At 38.7% G+C, this 27,509-nt stretch overlaps 2 protein-coding genes across 10 annotated transcripts in view; both read right to left on the bottom strand.

Moving 5' to 3' along the window:
• akap7 (A-kinase anchoring protein 7) overlaps positions 1-9,907 on the bottom strand; it is a 41,432-nt gene extending 31,525 nt beyond the window's left edge. For 2 of the 4 annotated variants that reach the window (XM_029425375.1, XM_029425378.1), the window contains exons 1-5: positions 9,278-9,736; positions 9,031-9,169; positions 3,350-3,504; positions 2,365-2,501; positions 661-821 (exon numbers count right to left, since the gene is read on the bottom strand). In XM_029425375.1, the coding sequence (XP_029281235.1) occupies positions 661-821; positions 2,365-2,501; positions 3,350-3,504; positions 9,031-9,169; positions 9,278-9,457 (772 nt within the window). In that variant the 5' untranslated portion in view covers positions 9,458-9,736. The other 2 variants (XM_029425377.1, XM_029425376.1) reach the window with 2 other exon arrangements.
• A 1,019-nt stretch (positions 9,908-10,926) lies between these two features.
• On the bottom strand, positions 10,927-16,599 carry LOC115003995 (uncharacterized). 6 transcript variants are annotated; one of them, XM_029425950.1, is made up of 10 exons: positions 16,472-16,596; positions 16,309-16,377; positions 16,064-16,185; positions 15,911-15,971; positions 15,571-15,756; positions 13,035-13,100; positions 12,830-12,874; positions 12,614-12,748; positions 12,102-12,293; positions 10,927-11,883 (listed from the first exon to the last, which is right to left on the bottom strand). In XM_029425950.1, exons 2-10 carry the CDS (start codon positions 16,367-16,369, stop codon positions 11,678-11,680), a joined length of 1,074 nt encoding a protein of 357 aa, XP_029281810.1. In that variant the 5' UTR covers positions 16,370-16,377; positions 16,472-16,596; the 3' UTR covers positions 10,927-11,677. The 6 variants fall into 6 exon arrangements, with proteins under 6 accessions (XP_029281810.1, XP_029281806.1, XP_029281807.1 ...); XM_029425946.1 differs by having other exon boundaries at positions 16,309-16,599; XM_029425947.1 differs by having other exon boundaries at positions 12,614-12,745; positions 16,309-16,599.
• Between the last annotated feature and the right edge of the window lie 10,910 nt (positions 16,600-27,509).

Raw genomic sequence — 27,509 nt, 5'->3', positions numbered from 1 at the left:
GAAATAGCACCTTCACAAAAGTGCATCATTTCCTGTTGTGAGAGTGTGTGTTTACATTTATAAATAAATTATTACTTTTTGTGTGTGTGTGTGTGTGTGTGTGTTAGTATTGGTGTTGCAAGAGCAATAGAGCGAGAATCCTCTTAGAAATGTTGGCTTAGCATTGTTGCCAAAGGCACAACACAAAAACATACACGCAATGTTCTGGACGTTTTCTTTATCCATCAAAACCAAATGTGTACACACTACATTGTGCGGGTCAAATAATTCTACATACTACCCAGCTCACTCAGGTGAAAAGTCACTTTCAATGCGAGAGTCGGCCCACTCAGTTTAACAATAACAACCCACAGATTATACCCTAGGATCTCCTAAAACTGTCTAATCTGTGACCTCACATCGGATCACAGAAAGCATCCATCCCAATAACGTGTCCTCAGCGCTCCTCAGCTGACCCCAAGTTCAGACGTCCCTCCGACAACAGTACTGGTTCACTTTAACATCCTCTATTGAAATGTTTACCCTGGTGAAAATACAGCACGATGAACACTTAAACAAAAATGGGATTCAAAATATACATTGAGGGACAGAGAGACAGTAGTGTTCAAGTAATACAGTGTGAAAATGAGTGAAAAGTACAAATAAGCATTTGTCACCAACCTGCCAGACTGTCCAGTGTGTGTCTGTGTTGTCCGGGGGCCAGCCCAACAAACACCACCTCCTTCCTGAAATGACCGATCCCTGAGAATGGCAGCAGCAGATCCCGCCCACACAGCAGCTCAGCCAATGACGACTCAACCTCAGCCAGGACGGTTGCCGCCCTATAAGGATATATACACATGAATAAACAACAAACACACACACACACACAAACAAACACACACACACACACACACACACAAAACTTAATCCTCTCTCTCCCTCCCTCTCATATTACATAACGAGAGAATCTAGTGATTACTAATGACACAATCTTCTACTTAAGATTATGCATCAGTATCATCATATAACATGGCTGGCACATTCACAAGCTGCATTGAATGTGTCACTAAAAAAACACATGAAATGTTCGCGTTAGGACTTTAGAATATGAAGTGTACCTTTTTAACTACATATTCAATGTGGTAAATAGTTCATATTTCTTTAAATTAACCTAAAGTGAAGCATTTTTCCTCACTGATGACAGTGATTGGGTTAGCAGTGTTTGTCGTTATATGGGCCATTTTAATATTACAAGTGAAAAATAATGCAATGATTAACTTAAATGGGACAGTATGACCATTCACATTAATTAGAATTAATGATTACCGGTAATTGGAATAAAAGCCTTAGACTACATTCTAGCCGGAGGGACTGTCCTCCTCCAGCAGTGCTTTTCTCATTATTAGAATCTAAACCTAAAACATTTATAGCCTTGCCAAACAGTTTTCCTGGAAGTGCTGAGAGGAAGAGATAAGACAGAAACAGCATCTAATGTGACCTGCTGAAAGTGTCACTGCAGAACCCTGCATCCCAAGCAGTAACTCCAGTCTGTACGTTGGTTACGAGCAAGACCTTGTTCGGCTTTCTGATGTTGTGATAATGTACAGCGTCACAGAGACTGATGGGACAGCACAATTAAATGTGGCTGTGGCAGTAAATTAATTTGAGTGGCACTAAGCAATAAGGAAAACCAGAGGTGTTATTAGTTTTTTTATCCTAAACAACAATCAGTCACTGCAGAAGCAGCACAGGTCTGTGTGTGTGTGTGTGTGTGTGTGTGTGTGTGTGTGTATTCATCTGCATGTGTGTGTACATTAAGAGAGGGGCAAATCAATATTGCAATATATACTGTATGGTCTTCTGCAATCACTTGTATTGATACAGTAGCACCAGTATTGGAATACACTTTGAGCATTTGATCTTTTAACTGTTCTGCTTTCTGGTTGCTCAGCCTTTCCCAGCTGTTTGACATTCAAATCATTTTTCTATTTGTCATTTTATGTATTTATATATATATATATTTAGTTTTGGCCCTTAAAACCCTTCATAGATCATCTCGGCACAGCATCATCATTAATGTTATTACTAACACCTGTGCGTTTCCTGCTATGTCAAAATGTCTGCTTTGTTTGGAATTAATTTACTGTATCGTAGCTTTTGACATTTAAAATTGCAGCTCTTTGTCCCAAAAATGTTGAAGCCACAATTAATGACTTCAATTATTTCCCCCATTTTTTTTGTTTGTTATACATGATATTTTAGTGGTGTGATAGTGTGTATAAATAATATTGAGTCAATTCGGGACCAGCATGCGCATCAACATGCCGTGCATGTGCAGAGTTTGATTGTGTAGCGTCAATGTGTGCAGGTGCATCCACTCACAGGTCTACTTGCTCCTGACTGGCGAGATGAGTGACTAATAGCGTGATGTGGAGAGTTGGGACAGGGATCATGGCTTTGGCCAATCGGGGCTCCTGCTGAAGCACCGCCTCTTGGACCTGGATCACGGCTGAGCTGATCTGTCATTGGATAGATTTAAGTTCAATCAGTAGAAGCCAGCAGATGCTGTCACATACAGTGTTTGTTCCCTCTCGCCCTTCACCGCCACTCCTCTCTTTCCAAGAAATAGCTTGGTAAGGATGGGGGACGATTGAAAGGAGGGCAACTTCTGCAGTTCAACATCACAGATGAGGTAAATCGATGTTCATTCAGAGGAGCCTTTTTGTCAATAAGCATTACGATCTCAGTGTCATCATCCGTCAGGTAATTGAATCTTGAATGTTTTTCTGTAAGAGATTTTCTGCCATTATAGATTAAGCTACACTCATCATGACCAAGTGTCACACACTAAATTCATCAATATTCTATTAGGTGGGCAGATTAAAGTCTTCTCTACTAACAGAGAGTTTTCTTTAAGGATCACACCGGTGGTTTTGTATGTTTTAGCCAATTTAATACAAATATGTATCAATTTACTGCCAATTCCAAAGCATGTCATAGCCTTTGGACTTGTGAATGCTGTTTAACAACCTTCCATGCAGCCACACATTCCCATTTATTTAGTAGTGTGGTGATGCACAAAGACTTCAAACGTGCTTAAAATACAGACAATCCATCAGATTGAGAATGAAATATATATATTTTTTAATGATGTCATGGAGATAGAAGCAAATTGTTTTGGAAAGTCTTCCAAACATGCATGTTGGGAAAATGACATTATGAATTTGGCCAGAAACAAATGAGCGATAAACTCATCAACTGATCAAATAATCTGCAATTTTGTAACAAATGGGATTCAAATATGTATCCCATTAATGTGATGATCCTTAAATGACACAAGTAAGTGGATAGTACAGCCATGTCTTACCTGTGTGTTAGTGATGGGGATGGACACAAAGTAGTTGGGTCGCTGGCTCTCTTTATTTTTCTTCTTCTTCTCTGCAACCTCTTCGCTGTCCAATCGCCCTCCAATGTCTCCTCTCTTCCTCTTTCTCTTTTTCTTAGTTGACGCTGGGCTGGACACTAGGGAGAAAAGAAAAGCATCCTTTTCCATTACAATAAAACCTTAACGTTGTACAGTTCTAAACATTATACAAACAATACAAACACGTCCAAGCTCTTTCCATGTAGGGGGGCTGGTAAGACTAAACGGAAACTGACTTGAGCTGTTTCTTCATCAATTTCCTCTCCTCCCCTCCCTCCTCATCTTCTTCTCACTTAAGATACATTTCAATACAACTAACACACAAAGCAGAGTACTCACACACATTGGGGGCATTGAAAACCTCTTTACTTGTCGCATGTGGCTATTTCCTTTACTTTACTTAAGCCTTTGGAAAATGGTTGACAATAAGACGAAGCAAGATATTATTTTAAAATATATTATATTATAAATTATAAGTGATTTAATTGGCAAACAATTTTTTTTGGAAACTGGTAAAGCAAAAAATGTCATGTTATTGTGCAAATTCTTAAACAAGCAAAGATAAATGTTGTGAACATATTATTGTGAATTTGGTAGCTACATATTAGGACGTTTTATTGGAGATGTTAACAGCTGAGGTGAGCAGAGTCCATGCTATTGATAGCGCTACATTTGTTCATGCAGGCCTGTCAAATGTTGCGTAGTGACAAGGTGGAAAATGTCACTTAAATGAAGTGAAGATGGCCTGAGGATACTCAAACAGAAGGAGATCGTGAGGCAGATCGTGAGGCAGATCGTGAGGCAGATCGTGAGGCAGATCCTTTAGCGACACCTCTTTATGAGGATGAGTTGTACAAAGGCATACGTGAAACAGGAATATATCAGGTGGAGAAATATAATAAACCACTGATTCACTATTGAAACATTATTCAAGCCAAAATGATCCATTTGGTCAACTTTCAACTGCTGCAAAAGACTTTGCAAGATGTTTCTATTTCGAATTCAACCATGCCAAGCCATGAGAAAGATGTGTTCACCAGCCACTACTGTTTAATCATGCTGTCACACAATGCTGCCATACATTGTGTATAAACTAGAGATGTGTGTTTGTTTCATTCTCCTATCTGTGTAAATGATGGGATGTACTTTAGCTTCTTGTGTGTTTGTGAAGCCTGCTCTATTTCCAGGTTACATGATGGAGAGGATGTTGTGTGGCTCAGGCTGTAGCTGCTTGACATCCACCGGGATCCATCTTTTTCATATACAGGCCTACGTAAATAAAGTTGACTTGACATGATACCGAAGCTTGTTTCACCCCTGCCATGCGCGCTGTTTTAATACATCGTGTCAGAGCTTGTGTCAACTGAAGAACGCATCGTGACTGATGACGTCCAAAGCTTCAAACGTCTATGGAGCTTCAGAAAGAGTTCTGAAAGTTTTGGGGCTAAACTATTTGAAAGGCACATTAGTGGGGATAAGAAGAGAGGGGAATCATTCAGAAATACAGTGATGAACACTAAAACACTAAAAATAAGTATGTCAACATTTCCACCTGATACCAAGTAATAATGTTATAAAAGTAATAAGAGAATTGAGTCTATTGAATATCATTCTCTCACATTTTAACGAATATAAAATGTTGACAGTGGTCTCTGGGCCTAAATTACACCAATAAAATACATTATTATTTCATGTCAACACAAAGATTGTATATGTAGGCTTTATGGATCATGTATTTATCAATAATTGATTTATAACATATTGCACAATAACATCTATATTTAATGGAGCAATTCTGAACAAGAGTATCACAGATTTAATAATAACACGCCGGGCTTCTTGGACTTGTATTGCTCACATATGAGATTAAAATTATTAAAATCAGCAAGGTGTTGTAGTGCTTGGGCCCGGTCTTGAAAGGCTGCTATAGGTTTTGCAAGCCACCAGATGTCACTGTACTGTCAAATCTATTTTCAGCATAAACAGAATGGACGCCAAAGATTCATGAGGCTTCATCCGCCCATTACTAGTGTGGCCTTCATCGAACCCATTCATCCATCCATCCATCCATCCATCTGGTACAAAGTGGCACCCATGACAACCCAGAGTTGAGACCAGGAGAAAGAGTTGCAGTCTTACACACTTCTCTGTGCTTCTTTCCGGGCAGTCACCCACTCAAATCCCCATAGTGACTGTGTCTGCCCCACGACCACTGAAACTAATCAAGTCTATGGTTAACAGAAGAGGAGTTATACATGAAAACCTAATTAAAATAAACACCACCGTTGCAAAAGTGCAACTAAATCGAAAAATTAAATGTGGGCTATTAAACATCAGATCTTTATCAACGAAAGCTGGATTGGTAAATGATTGAATATCAGATAATAAGATTGATTTATTTTGTCTCACTGAAACCTGGCTGAGACATGAAGAATATGTCAGTCTAAATGAATCCACTCCACCTGGTCATATTAATACTCACATTCCTCGAGGTACTGGCCGAGGAGGTGGAGTTGCGGCCATATTTGACTCAAACCTCTTGATCAATCCTAAACCTAAACTAAACTATAACTCTTTTGAAAGCCTTGTTCTTACGCTCTCAAACCCAACATGGAAAACAATAAAGCCAGTTTTATTTGTTACTGTGTACCGCCCTCCTGGTCCGTATTCTGAATTTATATCTGAATTCTCAGAATTTTTATCAAGTTTAGTCCTTAAAACTGATAAAGTAATTATTGTAGGTGACTTTAATATTCATGTGGATGTTGATAGTGACAGCCTTAATAATGCATTTATCTCAATATTAGATTCAATTGGGTTCAGTCAAAATATACATGAGCCAACTCACTGTTTAAACCACACTCTGGACCTTGTTCTGGGATATGGTGTTGAACTTGAACGTTTATCAGTGTGTCCACATAATCCTCTTTTATCAGACCATTTTTTTATAACTTTTGAAGTCCTGTTACTGAACTACAAGCCAGTAGGCAAAATATCCTACGCTCGATGTTTATCTGAAAGTGCTGTGACTAAATTTAAGGAAGTGATTCCATCAGCACTTGATTCAATACCAGGACTCAATATCAATATAATGGAGGGCTCCAATGCTAACTTTAGTCCCTCCCAAATTAATCATCTTGTTGATAGCGCTGCAGCCTCACTGCGAATAACACTCGACTCTGTCGCTCCTCTAAAGAAGATCATAAAACAGAAAAAGAAAGCTCCATGGCTTAATTTACAAATCCGCAAACTAAAACAAAAGTCGAGAAATCTTGAAAGTAAATGGCGTTCCACTAAATTGTAAGAATCTCGTTTAGTCTGGTTAGATCATCTTAAAAGGTATAAGAAGGCTCTCCGTAATGCCTGAGCAGCTTATTACTCTTCCTTAATAGAAGAGAATAAGAACAACCCCAGGTTTCTTTTTCAGCACTGTAGCCAGGCTGACAGAGAGCCACAGCTCTACAGAGCCTTCTGTTCCTATATCTCTCAGTAGTGACGACTTCATGAGCTTCTTTAATGATAAAATTATAATTATTAGAGACAAAATTAATCTCCTCCTGACCTCAACTGGTAATGACTTAACTTCAACCTCCGGAATTTTAAAACATCTGTAACTCCTGAAATATATCTAGACTGTTTTACTCCAATCAACCTTAACCAACTAACTTCAACAATCTCATCGTCTAAGCCATCAACCTGTCTTTTAGACCCGATTCCTACTAAACTGTTTAAAGAAGTTTTATCCTTAATTAACATCTCGTTATTAAATATGATCAACCTGTCTCTATTATCTGGCTACGTACCACAATCCTTTAAAGTAGCTGTAATAAAACCACTTCTTAAAAAGCCTAGTCTTGATCCAGAGGTTTTAGCCAACTATAGGCCGATATCTAACCTTCCCTTTCTCGCTAAAATCCTTGAGAAAGCAGTTGCAAAACAGTTGTGTGATTTTTTACATAATAGTTTATTTGAGGTTTTTAAATTTGGATTTAGAGTTCATCATAGCACAGAGACGGCACTGGTGAAAGTTACCAATGACCTTCTAATGGCATCAGACAAAGGACTTGTCTCTGTTCTTGTCTTGTTAGACCTCAGTGCTGCTTTCGACACTGTTGATCAGGACATTCTACTACAGAGACTGGAACATTGTGTTGGCATAAAAGGAATCGCACTAAGCTGGTTCAAGTCTTATTTATCTGAGCGCTCTCAATTTGTATGTGTTAACGATAAATCCTCCATGACAGCCAAAGTCAATCTTGGAGTTCCGCAGGGTTCTGTACTTGAACCGATTCTATTCACCTTATATATGCTTCCTTTGGGCAATATTATAAGGAACCACTCTATAAACTTTCATTGTTATGCGGATGATACCCAATTATATCTATCAATTAAACCAGACGAAACTAATCAATTGGCTAAACTTCAAGCATGTCTTAAGGACATAAAAACTTGGATGTCTAGCAACTTTTTGATGTTAAACACAGACAAAACTGAAGTTATTATACTTGGCCCTAAACGCCTCCGAAACGCATTTTCTAATGACATAGAAGCTCTGGATGGCATTAACTTGGCCTCCAGCACCACCGTAAGGAATCTTGGCATCATCTTTGATCAGGATCTGTCGTTTAACTCCCACATAAACCAAATCTCAAGGACTGCCTTCGTTCATCTACGTCACATTGCAAAAATAAGACACATCCTGTCTCAAAATGATGCAGAAAAACTAGTCCATGCATTTGTTACTTCAAGGCTGGATTACTGCAACTCATTGTTATCAGGTTGTCCCAAAAAGTCGCTTAAGACTCTTCAGTTGATCCAAAATGCAGCGGCACGTGTATTGACAAGAACAAGGAAACGGGATCATATTACTCCTGTATTAGCTGCTCTGCACAGGCTCCCGGTGAAATACAGAATAGAATTCAAAATCCTTCTCCTGACTTACAAAGCAATTAATGGTCAGGCTCCAGCATATCTTAAAGATCTCATAGTACCTTATAAACCAACTAGAGCATTGCGCTCCCAGACTGCAGGGTTACTTGTGGTTCCTAGAGTCTCTAAGAGTACAATGGGAGCCAGAGCCTTCAGCTATCGAGCTCCTCTCCAGTGGAACCAGCTTCCAGTTTGTGTTCGGGAGGCAGACACACTCTCCACATTTAAGAGCAGGCTAAAGACTTTCCTTTTTGATAAAGCTTATAGTTAGGGCTGGCTCAGGTTTGCCCTGGATCAGCCCCTAGTTATGCTGCTATAGGCTTAGACTGCCGGGGGACACCTCCCTGCTCTCTTTCTTCTCTTCCCCTCCCTCTCTTCTTCTCCTTCTTTATCTGTATGCATTTATGTAAATGTATGTTACTAACTCATCATCCGGGTTATCATCCCCGGAGTTTCTGTCTCTCATGTAGTAGGTTGCCACGATGCGAGGGTCTAAGGACAGAGGGTGTTGTAACCTGTACAGTCTGTAAAGTACACTGAGACAAATGTATAATTTGTGATATTAAATAAATTTGATTTGATTTGATTTGGCACGGTGCAGTTGGATTTTTCAAGCGTAACTAGTCAAAGAGTAAAACAGTTGCTGATTACAGTTTTTGTCAAACCTTGTCAGCATATCCGGCTGTTGTACTCACCAGACACTGTGGAGCCTCCAGGGCTTTGCTGGACCTCCTCTTCATCATCATCTGAGGCAATCACAGGGGTCTCTTTGCCATAGGATATACTGGCTGGCTGCATATCACACACTGTTAGCCGATACAGACAGGACTGTGCCTAAAGCAGGGAGGAATTATATTACCAGGTCACAACCATCATCATCATCATATTGTGTTTTTTGCAAACTGAGGTGAAGACAGCACAAGTGTTTTTTCTTTTCATTACCTTAAGTCCAAACCGGTGTGCAGATGACTTCAGCGCGCTGCCGTAACCACAGTGACTGGTAGATAAAGTATGCAGTCTGCGAAATGATAATAGTTCAGTAACAGCAAAAACCTTATATAAACAAACTATTTTTGAACACTTCGATCTGATGGGACTCAACAGGACGAGGCCGAAGAGCATGACACACAAGCAAGTGTGACAAACCTCTGCTAACGTACAAAGTTACTGGCGTTAACAGCTGGATAGTTGAACAGACATTACAGCCAAGCAATAGCTAACCTAGCTGCAAACAGAGAATATTAGCCTATAACTCTTCTCGGGATAGTTACAGACCAGAAGCCTCTAGATACAGACTTTTCCTCCCTGTAGCTAACACCTTTTGAAATTAATCAAACTGCCATGCTGCAGAACATCTGTTGAGCTAGCTAACTGTTAGCTAACTGTTGTGCAGTTAATTAGCCCAACTAACCGGAATATAACTTTTAACATGTCATTATGGTGTTAGTGCAGAAAGCTCGTTGGTGGCAGTCTTTGCCATGAGAAAGAAAGTCCAAAAACGGGAAATAATATTTATCTCCACAGCACGCGCGATCTGACACCGACTGGAAGCAGCTTCTGTTTGTAAACAATGTCACATTTCCGGCCTGGTTTTTCAGAACAAAAGAGCTTTTCTCTTTCCAAAATAAAAGCATCAGGCACTTGCACTATTAAAACATTTGCACAAAAGTAATTAATAACTTCAAGTATTTAATTAAGTTTTAATAAATGCGTAAATTCAACCCACTTGTCGGACTGTATTTACAAAAGTTCAACATTGAACAATTGAGCTGTAAATACTACTGAATATAAAATATTCTTTCAAACATTCCTGCATCTGCATTTAGACACATTGGAGCCAAGCTGAGAAAAATATATCCCAGGCCATACAGAAAAAAACAGTTTAATTTACTAATTTGATAATGCAGGGTCCTTCAAATGTTTTGTTTTAAATGCTAGAAGTGTTTTGACTTAAAATAATAATTATGTGTAGTGAGGTGAATATATATATTTATAAAACGGACATGTCAAATCAAGCAATTGGTTCTTAGCCGTGGTATAATGAGCGTATATCACGGGTAGAATTGTAGTTTTCACAAGTCAGTATCCCTTCGCGTCTGAGAAAAAGCTACAACCGTTACAGCTGTTAAATTACGTCCGTTAAGAAACAAACTTACAAAGCTTTACTATGGAGGAGTGGATTGAAAAAAGCCCCTAAAAGACGACATGCAGAGCTACGTGAAGAGCAGATAGCAGCTATAATCGATCAACGTTGTCTGTCTAATATGTTCGCTAGCTGTTAGTGTTGTTGCATAGCAACCACCTCACACTATGTTTTGTGAAGAAGGCAACGGAGGGACTATTTTATTTTGAACATCATTATTTAATAATAAAAACTATTTATATTGGAGTGTGTATTTTTCTTTCATATTGCCACACTTGGTAACTGTTTTATAAAAGCAATAGCTCACTCCGCTTCGCGTCGGGCCGAACCACGCCCCTTAACTGTGATATAATGACCATATACCACGGCCTGTCGTGAGCTATTGCTTAAATATATATATATATATATATTTATTATGCCAGCAAAAAAAGGATCACAGACAATATGATTGCACCCATTATTGCAGTTTATTGAAAATATTAGGTATATTAATCCTCACACCTTACATAACATATCACGCAAAATAACTTTACAATAAGTAGTGATGGCGAGAGGAAGCTTCTTGAAGCGTTGAAGCTTTCCAGCAAGTCTTCATGTGCACACAAAACCACCTGTTGGTGAAAGGGTGTAAAACATGCAGATATAATCTCTCAACCATGTGATTTCTGATATACTTTATTCTCAAAGGTCATCCTTTGGCCAGTTACTGAGCTTTGTGGCACTCTTTAAACTCACGGTACATTCAAGTCTTAATACGTCTATACAGAAACAACAATAGCAACTGGAGAACACTGGATTATACATTTGATTATAGGAAATGCATTTTATTACAATATTAGTCTAATGAGTTAGGGTTATAAGAGCTTTAGAAATTCATAAGCAGGAAATAAGCAAACAACTTTTTGTTTAGCTGTTTACACCCATTAATACTGACATCATTAGACCACAATCAGTAGCTGATCTCATTTTCATGTAAATCAGTTATTGGTCTAAATCAATCAAATGTTGCCTGTTTTATTTTTGCTGTTTATGATCCATTACATATTGTTTACTTGTGTGAACGGAAATAATACCATCGTTGCCACCATCAACAGAGCTAATTCTAATAACCAAGCTAAAGAAAACCAGAACGACTGATGTTGTTACCACCACCACCTCACAGGACAACTAGATGTCCATCACACCGTCATCATTTCCTCTTAACTCTTCTTAATGAAGCCCCATAGTACTCTTTGTATATCGGTCACAGCAGCCCTATTTTCATAACACGGAATTAATCCACGTTTCGTCTCATGGTAGAAAACGTTGACATGCAACTGAACTTTAGCGTCATATGTTTTCATATATGTCATGATCTTGGCCTCACGTGTGTGGTGCATCAACACCAGAATGACAGGTTTATCATCTGAGGACATAAACAGAGAGGAGGCAGAATGAGAGGGTTAGGGTGGAAAATTGTAACTTGGAGCTTATATTGCAAGGTTTGGTGTGTTCTCTTTTACCAATACATCAATATGTTGATAACTTAACTTTGCTTACACAAGTCAGAAAGAACCCAAATCGCAAACAAATTATATGCCATTTCCATTTTGGTGTGAAGAGACTGAAAAATCTTTCCCTTACCTTTAACATTACTCATGGCTGCGTCAACATCTGACTGAATGCGTGAACTGATTGGGCAGAAGACAAAAGTGATCTCGTAGTTGTTTGTGTCTTCAGTAAGTATAAACTGATCCTGATTCTTGAATTTGTCCATCAGCTGTTGATGTGCACCAAAGGTTTGACCGCTGACAACCATACGGTACATCACGGTGGCTGTAGAGAGAAGCATGGATGTGCACAGACTTATACATTTACAAACATTTAGAGAACCTACAATTAGAATAAAATGATTCATGCTATGTAAAACTTTCAAAACATATTTTTATAAACATATTCTAAAACTGGCAATGTCTCAAGACCTACTATCATCACACTAAAATATATTAGTACAATAAAAGTACCATATTAGAATAAATAAACATATAGTTAAACTTTACGTACTGACACATTAGCCTGCACAGCTTACACACCCAAGAAGCTCCCGGAGAGACAACTTATAACTGCTGAGTTTCCAATTATCATCGATCACTCACCGTCATGTGGAGACAAATGGGTGAAGGATTCGAAGTGAACGAATTCAACATCGATGTCAGATCTCCTGCCACAAAAGCTTGATTGGGTAGTCAGATGGCTGGGAGGACAACTTTTAGGTTCCTTTAATGGGGCTGCTGTTGTAAACATGAACAAACATTAACATTAGAAAATCTTATATGCCATTAAAGTGTGAAGAGGAAAAAAGTTAGATTTACTTTGTGCTCCTTGTTGATGTCTTCCAGGTTGGCCAATAATGCTGTCTTTATAAGTCACATAAAAATGGCGTAAATGTACTTACTAACTCCAAATCTTAGTTTATCATTTAAAAAATCAACTCCAAAAGTGACCTTTGTCAGTTATACCCTCAAAGCGAATACTAATTAAACATGTCATAAGAGTGAAGAAGAAAGTCAGATTCACCTTGTGCCTGATGGGGATTGTAGACCTCCATTTGACCACTGGTGGATGAAGTACTTGTGTATGAGTCTGTCAGGAAAATAACATTATACAATTAATCACTTCAAAAATAAAAATAAAGTGAAACATGAATTTAGAATATTTTATTTCAGATGTTTTTCCAGTCAAGAATGAACCTCCAGTTCCACGTTACGCACATAGAACTATGACGTTTCTTATGCACTTAAGATACAATGATATTGAAATAAAACTGCATTATAAAGTGTGTCAGATCCCTGTAGTATTGCATGTTAATGAGGCTGTTGCTGTTTTTAACATTAGAAAATCTTATATGTCAATGGAGCATCATTTGAGCACTGCTACTTTCCAAGATACTTGTACCTGAAAGTCACATAAGGCATATATGTGAATCAACATCATATACTATGTCATTTAAAAATCAACTCCAAAAGTGACATTTTAAGTCAAGATGAAATTCTACTCATTAACCATGCCAGGGGATGTGCAAGTGTGTGAGATTCACTTTGGCCGTCATCGTGGGGTTTCATTGAAATACAGAGAGCAGATTCCTGATTGGGCTGATTCCATCTAAATTCTTCCAGAACATTGATGTGAGCATCAAGGAAACTCTGGATATTATTCATTTGGGTCTTCATGTCCTTCAGGATACTGAGGTAATTAACCAGGACTCCATTGTCAGTTAGAGCCGCTGGAGAGAGAGAGAGAGAATGAGGTTGTGTGTGTTAAAATCTGAATGACAACATAAACACAGTAACATACATTTCCTCCACAGCCATGGTCCAAAAAAACAAGATAATGTGAAAGTGAAAGTCACTGTTAGCAAGGCTTTACATAATACATACCCTTGAAATTGTCATCTGGGATGAACTCTCTTACTTCTCTTAGGAGCTGTTCAACTGGCTTCTGAAAGAGAAATATTATATTACATAATTATTTCAATAGAGCATTTGACTAGTGACTAGTTTACATCCACGTCATCTCTATTTAAATCTCACCTGTTTGTGTATTAGGTCAAAGATAGTCCTTCTCCGCTTGATATTCTTTGATTCAGGAAATAGCTCGTGCAGTTCTTCTCGAGTCACTGACCGAATGTCCGAGTCGGTGTGTAAACCTGCCCCTGCAACAACAGCCTTTATTTTACCTGTGCTTATAAAACTGAAGCCACATACTGTCACTATGTTTAAGGGTTGTTAGCACTAACCACCATCTATACAAAATACATATAAAAATGGCCACTTACCTTCAAACACACGAGCTGCTGCTGTGTCGATATGATCTTATTTCCTTCAGTAAACGTGACATGACTTCACCTGTAGAAAAAGGAGACACAAAGCAGATTTCACACATGGAGTTCAATGTATATACTGACGTCTTCTTTGCCTTGCGAAATATTTCGATATAAACCTATCTGATGTGTTGACAAGCTAACCCAAATCGAAAGCAGAAGAGAGACGACTGTTGAAAGATATGTTTTGATCGGATCGAAGCACACGATATGTGATTGACTTCAATGAGTTGGTAAATTAGTAAATGCTAACGTTAGCTGTATATAGCTGTATAAGTATATTCTAGACAGTGTTTTCGCTCTACTTTCGTCGATACAATACTCTCCGGTTGCAATCATCTGAAAGTGAAACTTAGACAGAGGAGGTTCTAAAACAGGAGCGTCAAACATGCAGCCCGCGGGCCAAAACCGGCACGCCCGCGGGATGACTTTGTGTAAAGTGTAAACATGTGTTGTTTTGATCATAAAGTAAAAGCCTTTGGAAGAAACACAGTGATCAGTAAATTGTAACACATGTGTAAATGTAAAATGAGTTTGACACCCCTGCTCTAAAAGATCTTTGGTAACTGAGCAGAATGATTGACACATCTGTGTTCACGCATATGGCTCTGAGACCTTTTATTTTTTTTGTTAACTGAAATTGTGGAGTTGTAAATTATTTCAGCATCATATTGAACCATATTTTTCAGAATATATACAGGGTCTATAAAAAGAGGTTCAAGATGAAAAATCAAGACGCACACTATAATGCTTGTCATCTATGTCAAACTTTATTTAGACCAGAAAAGTGTCAAAATAAATCCTACACTGTACATTTACTGACATCATGGTTTTAATAAAGGCTGGGAAAACTATTTATTTTGCCTGCCAGATGTGACCAAGATTTTGGTACAGTCCAGTCCCTTTGACCTTCAGACTGCTGCTTATTAGCAGGGGTTGACAAAAGTACTCAAATCTGTTACATGTAAAAGTCCTGCATTTAAAACTTAATTATAGTAAAAAGTATTTGCATCAGTAAAAGTACTCAATCTGTACAATGGACCATTTCAGAATAATAATATTTTTATAGAATTATAATTATATTTATAATTATAATTATCTTCTATAGCATATATGTGAATCAACATCATATACTATGTCATTTAAAAATCAACTCCAAAAGTGACATTTTAAGTCAAGATGAAATTCTACTCATTAACCATGCCAGGGGATGTGCAAGTGTGTGAGATTCACTTTGGCCGTCATCGTGGGGTTTCATTGAAATACAGAGAGCAGATTCCTGATTGGGCTGATTCCATCTAAATTCTTCCAGAACATTGATGTGAGCATCAAGGAAACTCTGGATATTATTCATTTGGGTCTTCATGTCCTTCAGGATACTGAGGTAATTAACCAGGACTCCATTGTCAGTTAGAGCCGCTGGAGAGAGAGAGAGAGAATGAGGTTGTGTGTGTTAAAATCTGAATGACAACATAAACACAGTAACATACATTTCCTCCACAGCCATGGTCCAAAAAAACAAGATAATGTGAAAGTGAAAGTCACTGTTAGCAAGGCTTTACATAATACATACCCTTGAAATTGTCATCTGGGATGAACTCTCTTACTTCTCTTAGGAGCTGTTCAACTGGCTTCTGAAAGAGAAATATTATATTACATAATTATTTCAATAGAGCATTTGACTAGTGACTAGTTTACATCCACGTCATCTCTATTTAAATCTCACCTGTTTGTGTATTAGGTCAAAGATAGTCCTTCTCCGCTTGATATTCTTTGATTCAGGAAATAGCTCGTGCAGTTCTTCTCGAGTCACTGACCGAATGTCCGAGTCGGTGTGTAAACCTGCCCCTGCAACAACAGCCTTTATTTTACCTGTGCTTATAAAACTGAAGCCACATACTGTCACTATGTTTAAGGGTTGTTAGCACTAACCACCATCTATACAAAATACATATAAAAATGGCCACTTACCTTCAAACACACGAGCTGCTGCTGTGTCGATATGATCTATTTCCTTCAGTAAACTTGACATGACTTCACCTGTAGAAAAAGGAGACACAAAGCAGATTTCACACATGGAGTTCAATGTATATACTGACGTCTTCTTTGCCTTGCGAAATATTTCGATACAAACCTATCTGATGTGTTGACAAGCTAACCCAAATCGAAAGCAGAAGAGAGACGACTGTTGAAAGATATGTTTTGATCGGATCGAAGCACACGATATGTGATTGACTTCAATGAGTTGGTAAATTAGTAAATGCTAACTGTTAGCTGTATATAGCTGTATAAGTATATTCTAGACAGTGTTTTCGCTCTACTTTCGTCGATACAATACTCTCCGGTTGCAATCATCTGAAAGTGAAACTTAGACAGAGGAGGTTCTAAAACAGGAGCGTCAAACATGCAGCCCGCGGGCCAAAACCGGCACGCCCGCGGGATGACTTTGTGTAAAGTGTAAACATGTGTTGTTTTGATCATAAAGTAAAAGCCTTTGGAAGAAACACAGTGATCAGTAAATTGTAACACATGTGTAAATGTAAAATGAGTTTGACACCCCTGCTCTAAAAGATCTTTGGTAACTGAGCAGAATGATTGACACATCTGTGTTCACGCATATGGCTCTGAGACCTTTTATTTTTTTTGTTAACTGAAATTGTGGAGTTGTAAATTATTTCAGCATCATATTGAACCATATTTTTCAGAATATATACAGGGTCTATAAAAAGAGGTTCAAGATGAAAAATCAAGACGCACACTATAATGCTTGTCATCTATGTCAAACTTTATTTAGACCAGAAAAGTGTCAAAATAAATCCTACACTGTACATTTACTGACATCATGGTTTTAATAAAGGCTGGGAAAACTATTTATTTTGCCTGCCAGATGTGACCAAGATTTTGGTTCAGTCCAGTCCCTTTGACCTTCAGACTGCTGCTTATTAGCAGGGGTTGACAAAAGTACTCAAATCTGTTACATGTAAAAGTCCTGCATTTAAAACTTAATTATAGTAAAAAGTATTTGCATCAGTAAAAGTACTCAATCTGTACAATGGACCATTTCAGAATAATAATATTTTTATAGAATTATAATTATTGATGCATTATATGTTATATGTTCATCACTTTAATGTTGCAGCTGGTAAAGGGGGAACTTATTTTTTTAACTTACATTATATATGTACCCTACTACCGGGTATCTTGTGAATTTCACCAAGGAATCAATAAAGTGTATTATAACCTATATCAATACATGATCAATTATTTGTTGATTATATTTTGTATTATTAACGTAGATATGAATCTTAAAAAAATCAACTTAAGTTACCAGATAAATGAATAGCAGTAAAAAGTCAAATGTTTGCGTCTGAGATGTAGTGGAGTTAAAGTATAAAGTCGCAGGAAATGGAAATACTCTCAACATTGTACTTAAGTGCTACCACTGTTTAATCGAGCAGTGCTTTGTCAATATAGATCCTTCCAGCTGAGCTTCATGTTTCAGTAACACAACATGTTGTAGCAAAGCCAGCAGGGAGCAGCACTGCACAACTTTTATTTCCGCACTGCAACATCTACCTGCTCATATATATATATATATATATATATATATATACATATATATAGTAGATGTAATTCAGTGGCATATGTGCTTCAGGGACATTAACACATTTGTTGACATTTTGTAAAATGATCTTCTCTATTCTGTATTGGTGTGTCGACATTATCTGAAATAATAATCAGAAGACCTAAATCAGTTAGTTACTTTGGGGTGCTCCAATTCCAACTGCTGTTATGCACAAGATTAAAAAGTATGTAATTTAAAAAGTGTGCCACGAATCGACTCCTTTCCTGAATCACACACGACATTTAATTCCCCGCATCCCCTTTGTTTGAATCAACAGCATCCAATTAAGTTGCAGGAGAAAACCATGAAGAACGTACTTTACATTACTGAGTGCCAGTAGGAAAAAGTGATATCAAAGATCATTTAATTTGCGTTCAAAAGCAATGCCGTAGTCAGCAAAAAACTAATTGCAGTATGCAAAACGTCAAGGTCAAAATTGGTGAAGAGCGTATTATGACTTGTTTAGGACTCGAAACTCAAAGTGAAGGACCTGGGTAACTGAATTGGGGCTTGAGTGCAAAGACTTGGGACTTAAAAGTGGCTTTCAAAACAATGACTTGTTCCCATCTCTGGTTTAGACAGTGTGTGTGTGTGTGAGTACTGTATGTATCTGTTTCTCACTTGTTTGTTTGCAGGTTTGGCTGGCTACAGGTCCCACCAGAAACTCTCCAACAACACAACAACACAGTAGTTCAGTTTAGTTTTACATGAGCAGACAAGCTGAAAAATAAAGAAAAGTAATGCGTGTTTGTCTGTTGTGTCCAATGTCATTCTCAACTTTGTCTGCAGGTGTTGGAAGTCTCGTGTCGGAGCAGACACTGTTGGCAGACACTGACAGGAGGTGGCGTGTGTTTCCGCCTTCCTGCAGGGGCCGCGAGGAAGACAGCTCCTGGTGGCTCTGCTTCATGTATGACTGTGGAATAAAAGAAAGTCTTGTGCGGATCTGTGTAATGACATGCAAAGTCTGTTGGAGACAGTGAACATGTGTGTCTACTTCTTCAACAGCTCAAGAGGGGCTGTGAGATTCAATCTTTTGAAGCCTCTTCAGTGGCATCCATCTTTGAACACAACTCAAATCATGTAAATTGGATTACAAGGATTAAAGGTTTCTTTGCAATGTGAACAGCTGAAGTGTTTTGATATTTTCTGTCTTTGCGGCTTTAATGAATAAATAAATAAAAAGTTACTTAACCATACATAACTGTTGGTTCAGTGGTTTCACTACATTTTACATGCAGTGTCAAACACTGGCCAGATGATGGTAATCAGATATTAGATGTCCGTCTGTTTGAATTTATAAAATGCAGAAATCTTAATAGAGTTTAGTTTCAGGGGATGATTTGGCCTCCAGCCTGACTTTTAGATCATGCCAGCTCTGCAGTGCATCAGCAGATTTAAGGACGGAGCCAGTAGTTAACATAAACAGATGTCTCAGTCCTACTTGCTAATCTCGTTTACAGCCATCAAGATTATATCAAACATGTTTGATTCTGAGTAAGAGGATAACTATTTATTTATAGAACATCTTTTTCACAATAAAAGCATCCAGAACAAAATATAAGGACAGTAACAAACATGAGAGCAAAATAATTTTACAAAACTGAAATAACAAAACAAAAGAGCAAAGACTCTTGAAAATAGCATTTGAAAAGGACGATCTTATAGTGAGCGGTAAACTTTTCCAAGCTGTATAATGATAAAGCACTTTTCCAAACCCAAGCTACAAAGTGCTTCACGCAAGGCAGCAAATGATAAAATCCCAAGTAAAAAAACAGATAAAGTGTTAGGGTTACTGAGGCTGGACCCAAATGCACACGCTGGGACAAGCAGGTGAAAAGGTAAGTCTTTTATTAGGTATGAAACCAACCCAGCAGGCTGGTGTAGGCTGTGATGGGAAAAAGGGGGGCTCCAGGGATGAGAGCTGGCAGGCTGGCTGGATGAGTAGATGAGACTGGCAGGTTCTTCTGGAGAGTTGAGAGCAGGCGCTTGTGGAAGTAAGCAGGCAGGCAAACTGACAAACAGGAAACAAACAGGCAACAACACTAGTAGAGGCACTGGGAGCGTGGCACATAGACAACCCATGTATGGCAACGATCCGGCAGAGACCAGGGTTTAAATAGTGAAGGAGCTGGCTTGATTGATGGGCAGGTGTGCCGATTGCTGATTCTGGCCGGGTGGGTAATAAGAAGAAAGGAGGACAAGAGGGAGAAGGGAGGAGGAACCGTGACATAAAGCCAATTGCAGTAATGCAAGATAAAATAAATAAGAAGACAAACTAGGTCAAAATAATAGCTAAAGCTAATGTCAAATCAAATAATGTCAAAGCTCCCTGATAAAAGTCTGTTTCAGGAAGAGAAGAAAAGAGATTTAAGCCTCTGCAACGCAAGACGTCCTTTCTGGGAATCTCAAAACACGTACAGATGTGAATGCAACTAACGAAGGTTAGAAATTAGAGTGAGGCCATGAAGGACATTAAGAGTTATAAATAAGATCTTAAAATCAATTCTAAAACATACAGAAAGCCACTGCATGGAGGCTAAAACAGGTAAGAAAGTATGAGATAAAAGCATGTGTAAGGGTCTCTCTGTTTAAAACTTCAAATACATTGGATTTCTGAAACATTTCTAAGATGATAAAAACACGATTTAACAAGCTTGTGCGACAAAGACAAGAAATGTGTGATCACAACGTTTTAATATGTGGGCACAACAATTCAGAAATGTACTCGGAGGCTTCACCTGATTTAAATAGTCGAGACTCGTATTCGGTCAAATCTGCCATCACTCTTGTGAGGTGACATAAACAGCGACGAGTATCTGAAAGCAGATGCGCTGGCAAATCCATCTTCTTCCTCGATCGCTCTTTGTTTGTTTAGTTAATATCATATCCTCTGCCTGCTCCATCATTTGTTCTACTGCGCAGAGTTGATTTTGGATGCTGAACTCAAATGTCAATACAAAGGCAAATTGACACTGGCAGAAATGTTTGTGGATGAGCTTAGAATTCGACAGTATGATCAGAGGTATCGGACTCTTGTTTACTTTGGGTCATGATAACAAGACCATATACATTCTGAAGCCCCCTTGTGTGCACTTCAGTTACTTTACTCAACAGCAGTGAAGTAAAAACAGCAGCTTAGAGGCAAATAATGTAAACCAATGTAATAATGTTTACCAAACAATATTCCTGCGGGGAGCTGGAATTGAGTTGCACAACAACGAAACAATTGGAACTAAAGGAATAGAAGATAAAATGGATGGTTATTGAAGCATGGCTCTCAGACCAGTATACAGGAGGAATTTGCATTGTCCTTTATTGCATAAAATTCATATAATTTAGAAGAAAATCGTGACAGTCAACGAAATCCAGAAGAAAATCAAAAATGTGTCTTATGAATAACCCATTCTCTACAGTTATGCTAATTAGAGATTACCTTGAAACAATGCCTCTTCCTGCGTGTGCGTATACTCGGAAGAGCAGATGTTGACTTGGATGTTTTACACAAGGACACAAGACAAAGTCAAGTGGAGAAGAAGAAGAAGAAGAACTCCTCGTGAATTTTGTCCTTTGATATGAACGGAGGCGAGATAAGGAAAGATGAGACGCTGCAGGAAAACATGGAACCAATGATACAACTCACGCTCCTTCACACCAGGAGCCTCATCTTTCCCTCTTAACACGCTCAATTATCGCACAATTTGATTTTCTCTCATCGAGGCACAAGCAACATGTTAGAGTAAAAGTAAGGGCTTTGTAGACACAAGTTCACACGCACACATGAGCTCACAGTCACAGACATTGCCCTCAGTTATTATGCATTCATAAATCAAAAGGTTGTGACGGGAATTAATCTAAAACGATGGTGAGTGTAAGTCACCGGATGCAAATATGACAGCTTTATTAGAAAACTAGATTGCTTGAATTTGTCTGAATTAATGTGACACTTTTTTTTGATTAAATAGCAACCCCCTCCCCTCGCTAACGGAGTCGGGACTGAAGGGATCAGGCAACAGCAGAAAAAACAGTAGCGGCTTATTCTCACTTTTCATATTGTAATGCACAATACAGCCATACCAAACCAATCGAGTGCTTTGAGCTAAGCGCTAACATCAGCATGCTAACATGCTCACAACGACAATGCTAACACAATAATGGTTACCATTGTGACCATTTAGCATGCTACAGTGGCATGCTAACATTTGCTTATTAGCGGCAAACACAAAGTACAGCAGAGTAAATGGTTTTACACAAGTCAGCATTCACACACACATTCATACAGAGGCAGAGGCTACCATACAAGGTGCCGTCTGCTCATCAGGTGTGATAAACATTCACACACACTCTGTTTGACATGCCATCGGGAGCAATTTGGGGTTCAGTATTTTGCCCAAGGACATTTCAACATGTTGAACGCAGGGGCCGAGGATCAAACCACCAACTGACCATCCGATAGGTCAGACACTCTACACTCCTGATGAATGTTATTAGTTTTGCAGGAATCTTTTCAGAAACCAAAATATTGGACGTGATTAAAGTTTTGACCTGATGATGGCGCTAGAAGAAACGTTAAGGGATCACTAAATAATTCCTTACATGAGTGCTCATGATATAAGATTTGTTTCATTTTCAAAATTAATCGCTTTAAATTGGAAGAATGTATGAAGTGGAAATTTCACAATAAAAGCCTGCTGACAGTAGATGGATGCCTTGCAATTTTTATTATCTAATACTTCTGCACCATGTGGAATAGAAAACTGTTCAGTATGTAGCTTTGCCTACAGTGCTGATCATACTTGTTCTTTCAGTCTCAACCTGGCTCTTTCTCATGCTTTTCCCCATTCCCTTTTTACTGCTTGCTCACCCTGCAGCATTCGCTCACCTGCGCCCATGAAGAGTTAAGAGAAACACTCTTTTTTTTCCTCTTGATTGAAGCCACCAGGAAAGGGAATGACTTCAGTCTTACCTGTCACTGCAGTGTTCTCTCTTTCACAAGAACACAATCCCCTCGTCCAAATGCATGTGTGCAAAATATATGAGGGAGGTGGCAGGGAGGGGAAATATATAAAACATATGTAGATAGAGTATTGAAGACACAGGCTTTTGGTATATGATTGGAAAATAGGAAGTCAGTCTGCTGATTTGAAGTGGAGTAAAGTTATTCCACCTTTAAAAGGGGAAGAGGAGGAGGAGGAGGAGGAGAGGGGGAGTGGAGGGTGAGCGATAACCAGCCTGCCGCAGGGAGAGTGAAGCTAAGTGGCAGCTAACAACAGAATGTAGATCACAGGCCGACGTGCGCTGCTAGACTGAGACCTGGAGCTTTGAGCAACAGAGTTTTGTATTCGATGCAAACAGCCTTGTGAAGCCAGAGCAGGGACTACGGACATGTATGTGTGTGTGTGTGTGTTGTGTGTGTGTGTGTGTGTGTGTGTGAGTGTGTGTGCGAGTGTGTATGTGTGTGTGTTTTACTTTTGAATTCTCTATGTAAGGGCTAAAGAGTGCTTTGGGACTCGAGCCAGGAGGGATGCAGCAGCAGCCCAGGCGGGATGACTAAAGCATGAAAGGAGGGCTGGGTAGAGTCCCTTGCGAGGGAGGGGGTGGGGGTCTGTGCATGGTGTTGACTGCAAACCTGCAGCAGCACATCTTCGGTTAAACTATACAGTACATCTTTAGAACAAATGTTCTCCTTTTTTATAAGTAAAAGAAAATGTAAGCAGCATCAGAGTTGCATGTGGCTGCCACTTAGTGTCTCATCTTACTGTATTAGATTTGGAGTGGTTACAAAAACATCTCAAATGTGAGAAAATGAAATTATTTTCATCTCTCAGTGCAGTCTCAAATGGCGTGGGAGCTTCGACTGATCATCTAGTCTCTTGTTGGATTCTGGCTGTGCTGCTTTGGTGCACAAGAGTGTGTTCAAATGTATGTGTGTGTCTATTCCCACACTGCTATTTTCACAGCACGAGACGAACTTCTTAACGAAAACACACAACATCAAGCGGTGGTGAGATTTGCTTTGTGTGTGTGAATGTAAGTTGCAGTGTTTGTGTTCAAAGTCCACGTGTGTTTGAATGCAGTGTGTATGTATGTTATATGTGTGTCAGGGTGTATCCATGTTCCACGTTGTGTCTTTGTATTTGTCTATGTGGGTTGTTGTGTGTGATAGTCATGGGAGTGTGATCCCTTTGATCATGACAGCAGCATAGAGCAACAGATTATCTTTCGCAGCCGTGGTGACAGAAAAAGCGCTCTCAGGTTGACAAATCTCACTGGTAAATTTGATATCCTTCACATTTCACCAACAAACACTGGGCTACAAGGAGTTGTTATGGGGAGCTGGATTGAACTTGTTTGTGATTATAATGCTACATAGTTTGACTTGAATATCTGCCTTATTAATCCATTTCTGGAAAATAAAGAGCTTCTAAAAAGATTGAACCACTACATTATAGTAATTCAGCTGACAGAAGATTTGAATAGATCCCCACACTTTTGGTATAGCACAAGGATTGTTGGCAGGAAAATGATAATTATAATAAGTTCAGATGATACTACCGAAGCAATGCCAATCCCTTCATATTAAAACAACATGGTACACCACAGATAAAAAAAAAAGTTTAAATCAATGCTTCCTGTTAAGCTTGTTTATGCTTTGAAAGATTGAAAGGCAAAGTGCGACTCGCTGCAATAATAAAACATTTCTGAGGCCGATTTTACTTCAACACAGACTCAAAATGGTTGCAGCTTGCAGAGACTGCCGCCGCTTTCCATGGGCATTGCATGGCAGCTCGCCGTGTGTTTTCACCTAATTCATTCACCTTACATGCCATTGCAAAGACTAACCTGAGGTCTTGGTCACTGCAAGTGCAAAAACAATTGCACAAAGGACCATGGATGCATTCACACGTACGTACTTATTCACACTCACACTTTGTGCAATAACCTGGTTAAGGTCATATGTAGTTTTGAAAAGCTCCAAAAGTCCTGCGTGGAAAGTAATAATAGCCAGCTGCAAACTCATAATCCAGTCAAATGTTGTTTTTTATGCTTATTGTTAGATTTCTAACTAATATTACGATTTCAAGAATTATTAATGGCTCGGATCCGATTTTGTATGTACAGTAAACAGCTTGTTGTGATTATTACTCAGCGGGATCATGGGCGACATGTGCGAGTGCTGTAAACACCGTCTGTAAACACTCTGGACTTTAGGCCACATGAACTCATCATGGGGTGAGTGTAATGAAAGGTTGGTGTCACTGCTGATCCTGAAATCTGTTTTGGATTTACAGGATGTCCAGGATAGAATATATTAGATGTTAAAAAGGTTGCTCTCTGAAATCAAAGCATAACATAACACATTAATATCCTAAAGCGAGTGTCAAATGTCCTTATACATTACACACACTGCTGTAACAACAGTTTGGACCTGGCATCCCAACCAACCCTCAACATCTGCTTGTGTCTAATCTTGTCTTGTTAAGAACTAAATCTGGCAACCCAGAAGAAGAAGAGGAGGAGGATCAGTGCAGCTTCCATTGGAGTTTTGTAATTTGTTCTTTCTTTAATTGCCAAGTATTATCCTATCATACGCATTATTCCCTATCTGTGTTTTGTGGCAGGTTTAAAAAAAAAAAAAAATGGTATGCATTTGTATACCGTTATTATAAAACACTGAACATTTTACAAATTGCCAAACTACATTAAATCATAGTTGCATTCTGACACCAGTGCAAAACCAGTGCAAGAGCTGCTGCTGTTCCAGATAAAATGTTCCCTATACTGACACTTTTTGAGTGACAGATTGCAAACTGCATTTTCACAATATTGCGCTGCATGCTACACATGTAGCTAAAATGACTTAAGCTACAGTCTCATCAGCTTGATCTTATAATTACAATTTTGCTGGTTTTATACCTCAGATGTAGTGGATCAACTCATGTTGATGTATACTTGAGTACAGTGAACATGTGTGTGTGTGTGTGTGTGTGTGTGTGTGTGTGTGTGTGTGTGTGTGTGTGTGTGTGTGTGTGTGTGTGTGTGTGTGTGTGTGTGTGTGTGAAATGAATGTGCTCTTATTTCAATATGTTACTACTTGACTGTTGCAGTGAAATAGAATAAGTCAATACTCTACTACCTGTTGAATCAACATCAGCCTATAAAAGCTTCTTTTCGAAAAATGAAAATGAACTTCTGAAAGATAAATGGTTACGATGGGACGCTAGCAGACTGATGACATCTGCTATCTTATAAAATATTTCACTCTAACATGTTTCTTTGGGAATATGTGAAACAGAAAGATGTAATTAGCATAAAAGACATACAAGAATATGTGTCATACCTAGTGCTCATGTGTGTGTGTGTGTGTCATATGCACTTTTTCCCGTGTGAGTTTGAGAACATGTATGCATGCTCTCGGGCTGGTTCAGTTGTGTGTAATGCATCTAGCCTTAGGGCCAGGGTTGCCAGGTTGTGTAAATAAATTAAAGCAACAAATTATGTTTAAAAGCTTTTCCCTCAGGCCAGGGAAAACTAAGATCCATTATTCATGGCTTTTACTGCCGGGAATCTAAAGGCAGGTGTGTGTGTGTGTATGCCAGTATTTTTTTTGTCAATTATTCAAAGATTAACCGCCCTTACCCCATCACATTATCTCCTTGATGAAATTGAATACCATTTACATCATTTCCAGGTCAGCTGAGTTATAATTCTGCCAGCATCTCCCCCAGCTTGTAGTTGGTACATCTCCAGCAGGAACTTCATGGTCAAGTGTGATGACCACACTATCCTGGCTCCTCTCTTCTCCACTCTGGGTCTACTGTGGGAGATCCAATATTGAAATGAAAGCATTCATATATAAACCATGTGTTTATTTCCTTAGTTTCTACTGTAAAATAATAGTTTTACATTTTGGGATACGTTAATTAGTATTTTTTGCCAAGAGTTAGACAAGAACATTAATGTCTGTCAGGTAAATATGAAGCTAGCTGTTAAGGCAAAACGCTGGCTAGCTTAGTTTAGCACAAAGCATTCCCTTGCCGGCTGGACCGTTTTCTACATGTCATTCCCCTTCTCTCATTCCCCCCTGTCTCTCTCCACTGCCGCCGTCAAATAAAAGCATAAAATGCCCCCAAAAACTCTAAAACTTAAAAAAATGACACATTGAGGACACGACTCCAGGAAAGTTGTTAAGCTAGCTGTTTCTCGCTACCCACAGTCTTTGTGCTAAGCTAAGCTAACTGACTGCTGGCACTGGCTTCTTTAGCGTACAGACAAGAGAGTGGTATTATAGTTCTTCTCATCAAAGTCTCTTATTTCACAAAATGTCTGATCATATGATAGAATCCTTTTGTTTAATTTTGGTGGCACAAACAAATTAATTAAAAATAATTCATAATTATACCTTTATTTAAGTGCTAAATCATTGTCTGGATGCTGCTCAGCTCCCAAACAAAACAGTACAAGTGTGAAAGTGATGTTTCATTTGCTGTTAATTTATTTAAACAGAGATGAGACAGTACATATTAGAGAGAATGCTGTGTATGATTTG

This window comes from Cottoperca gobio, chromosome 24 (assembly GCF_900634415.1).
Source record: "Cottoperca gobio chromosome 24, fCotGob3.1, whole genome shotgun sequence".
In the NCBI taxonomy this organism is placed as follows: Eukaryota; Metazoa; Chordata; class Actinopteri; order Perciformes; family Bovichtidae; genus Cottoperca; species Cottoperca gobio.
Note: the sequence above shows the minus strand (reverse complement) of the source record. Positions and strands in the feature narration are given on the sequence as shown.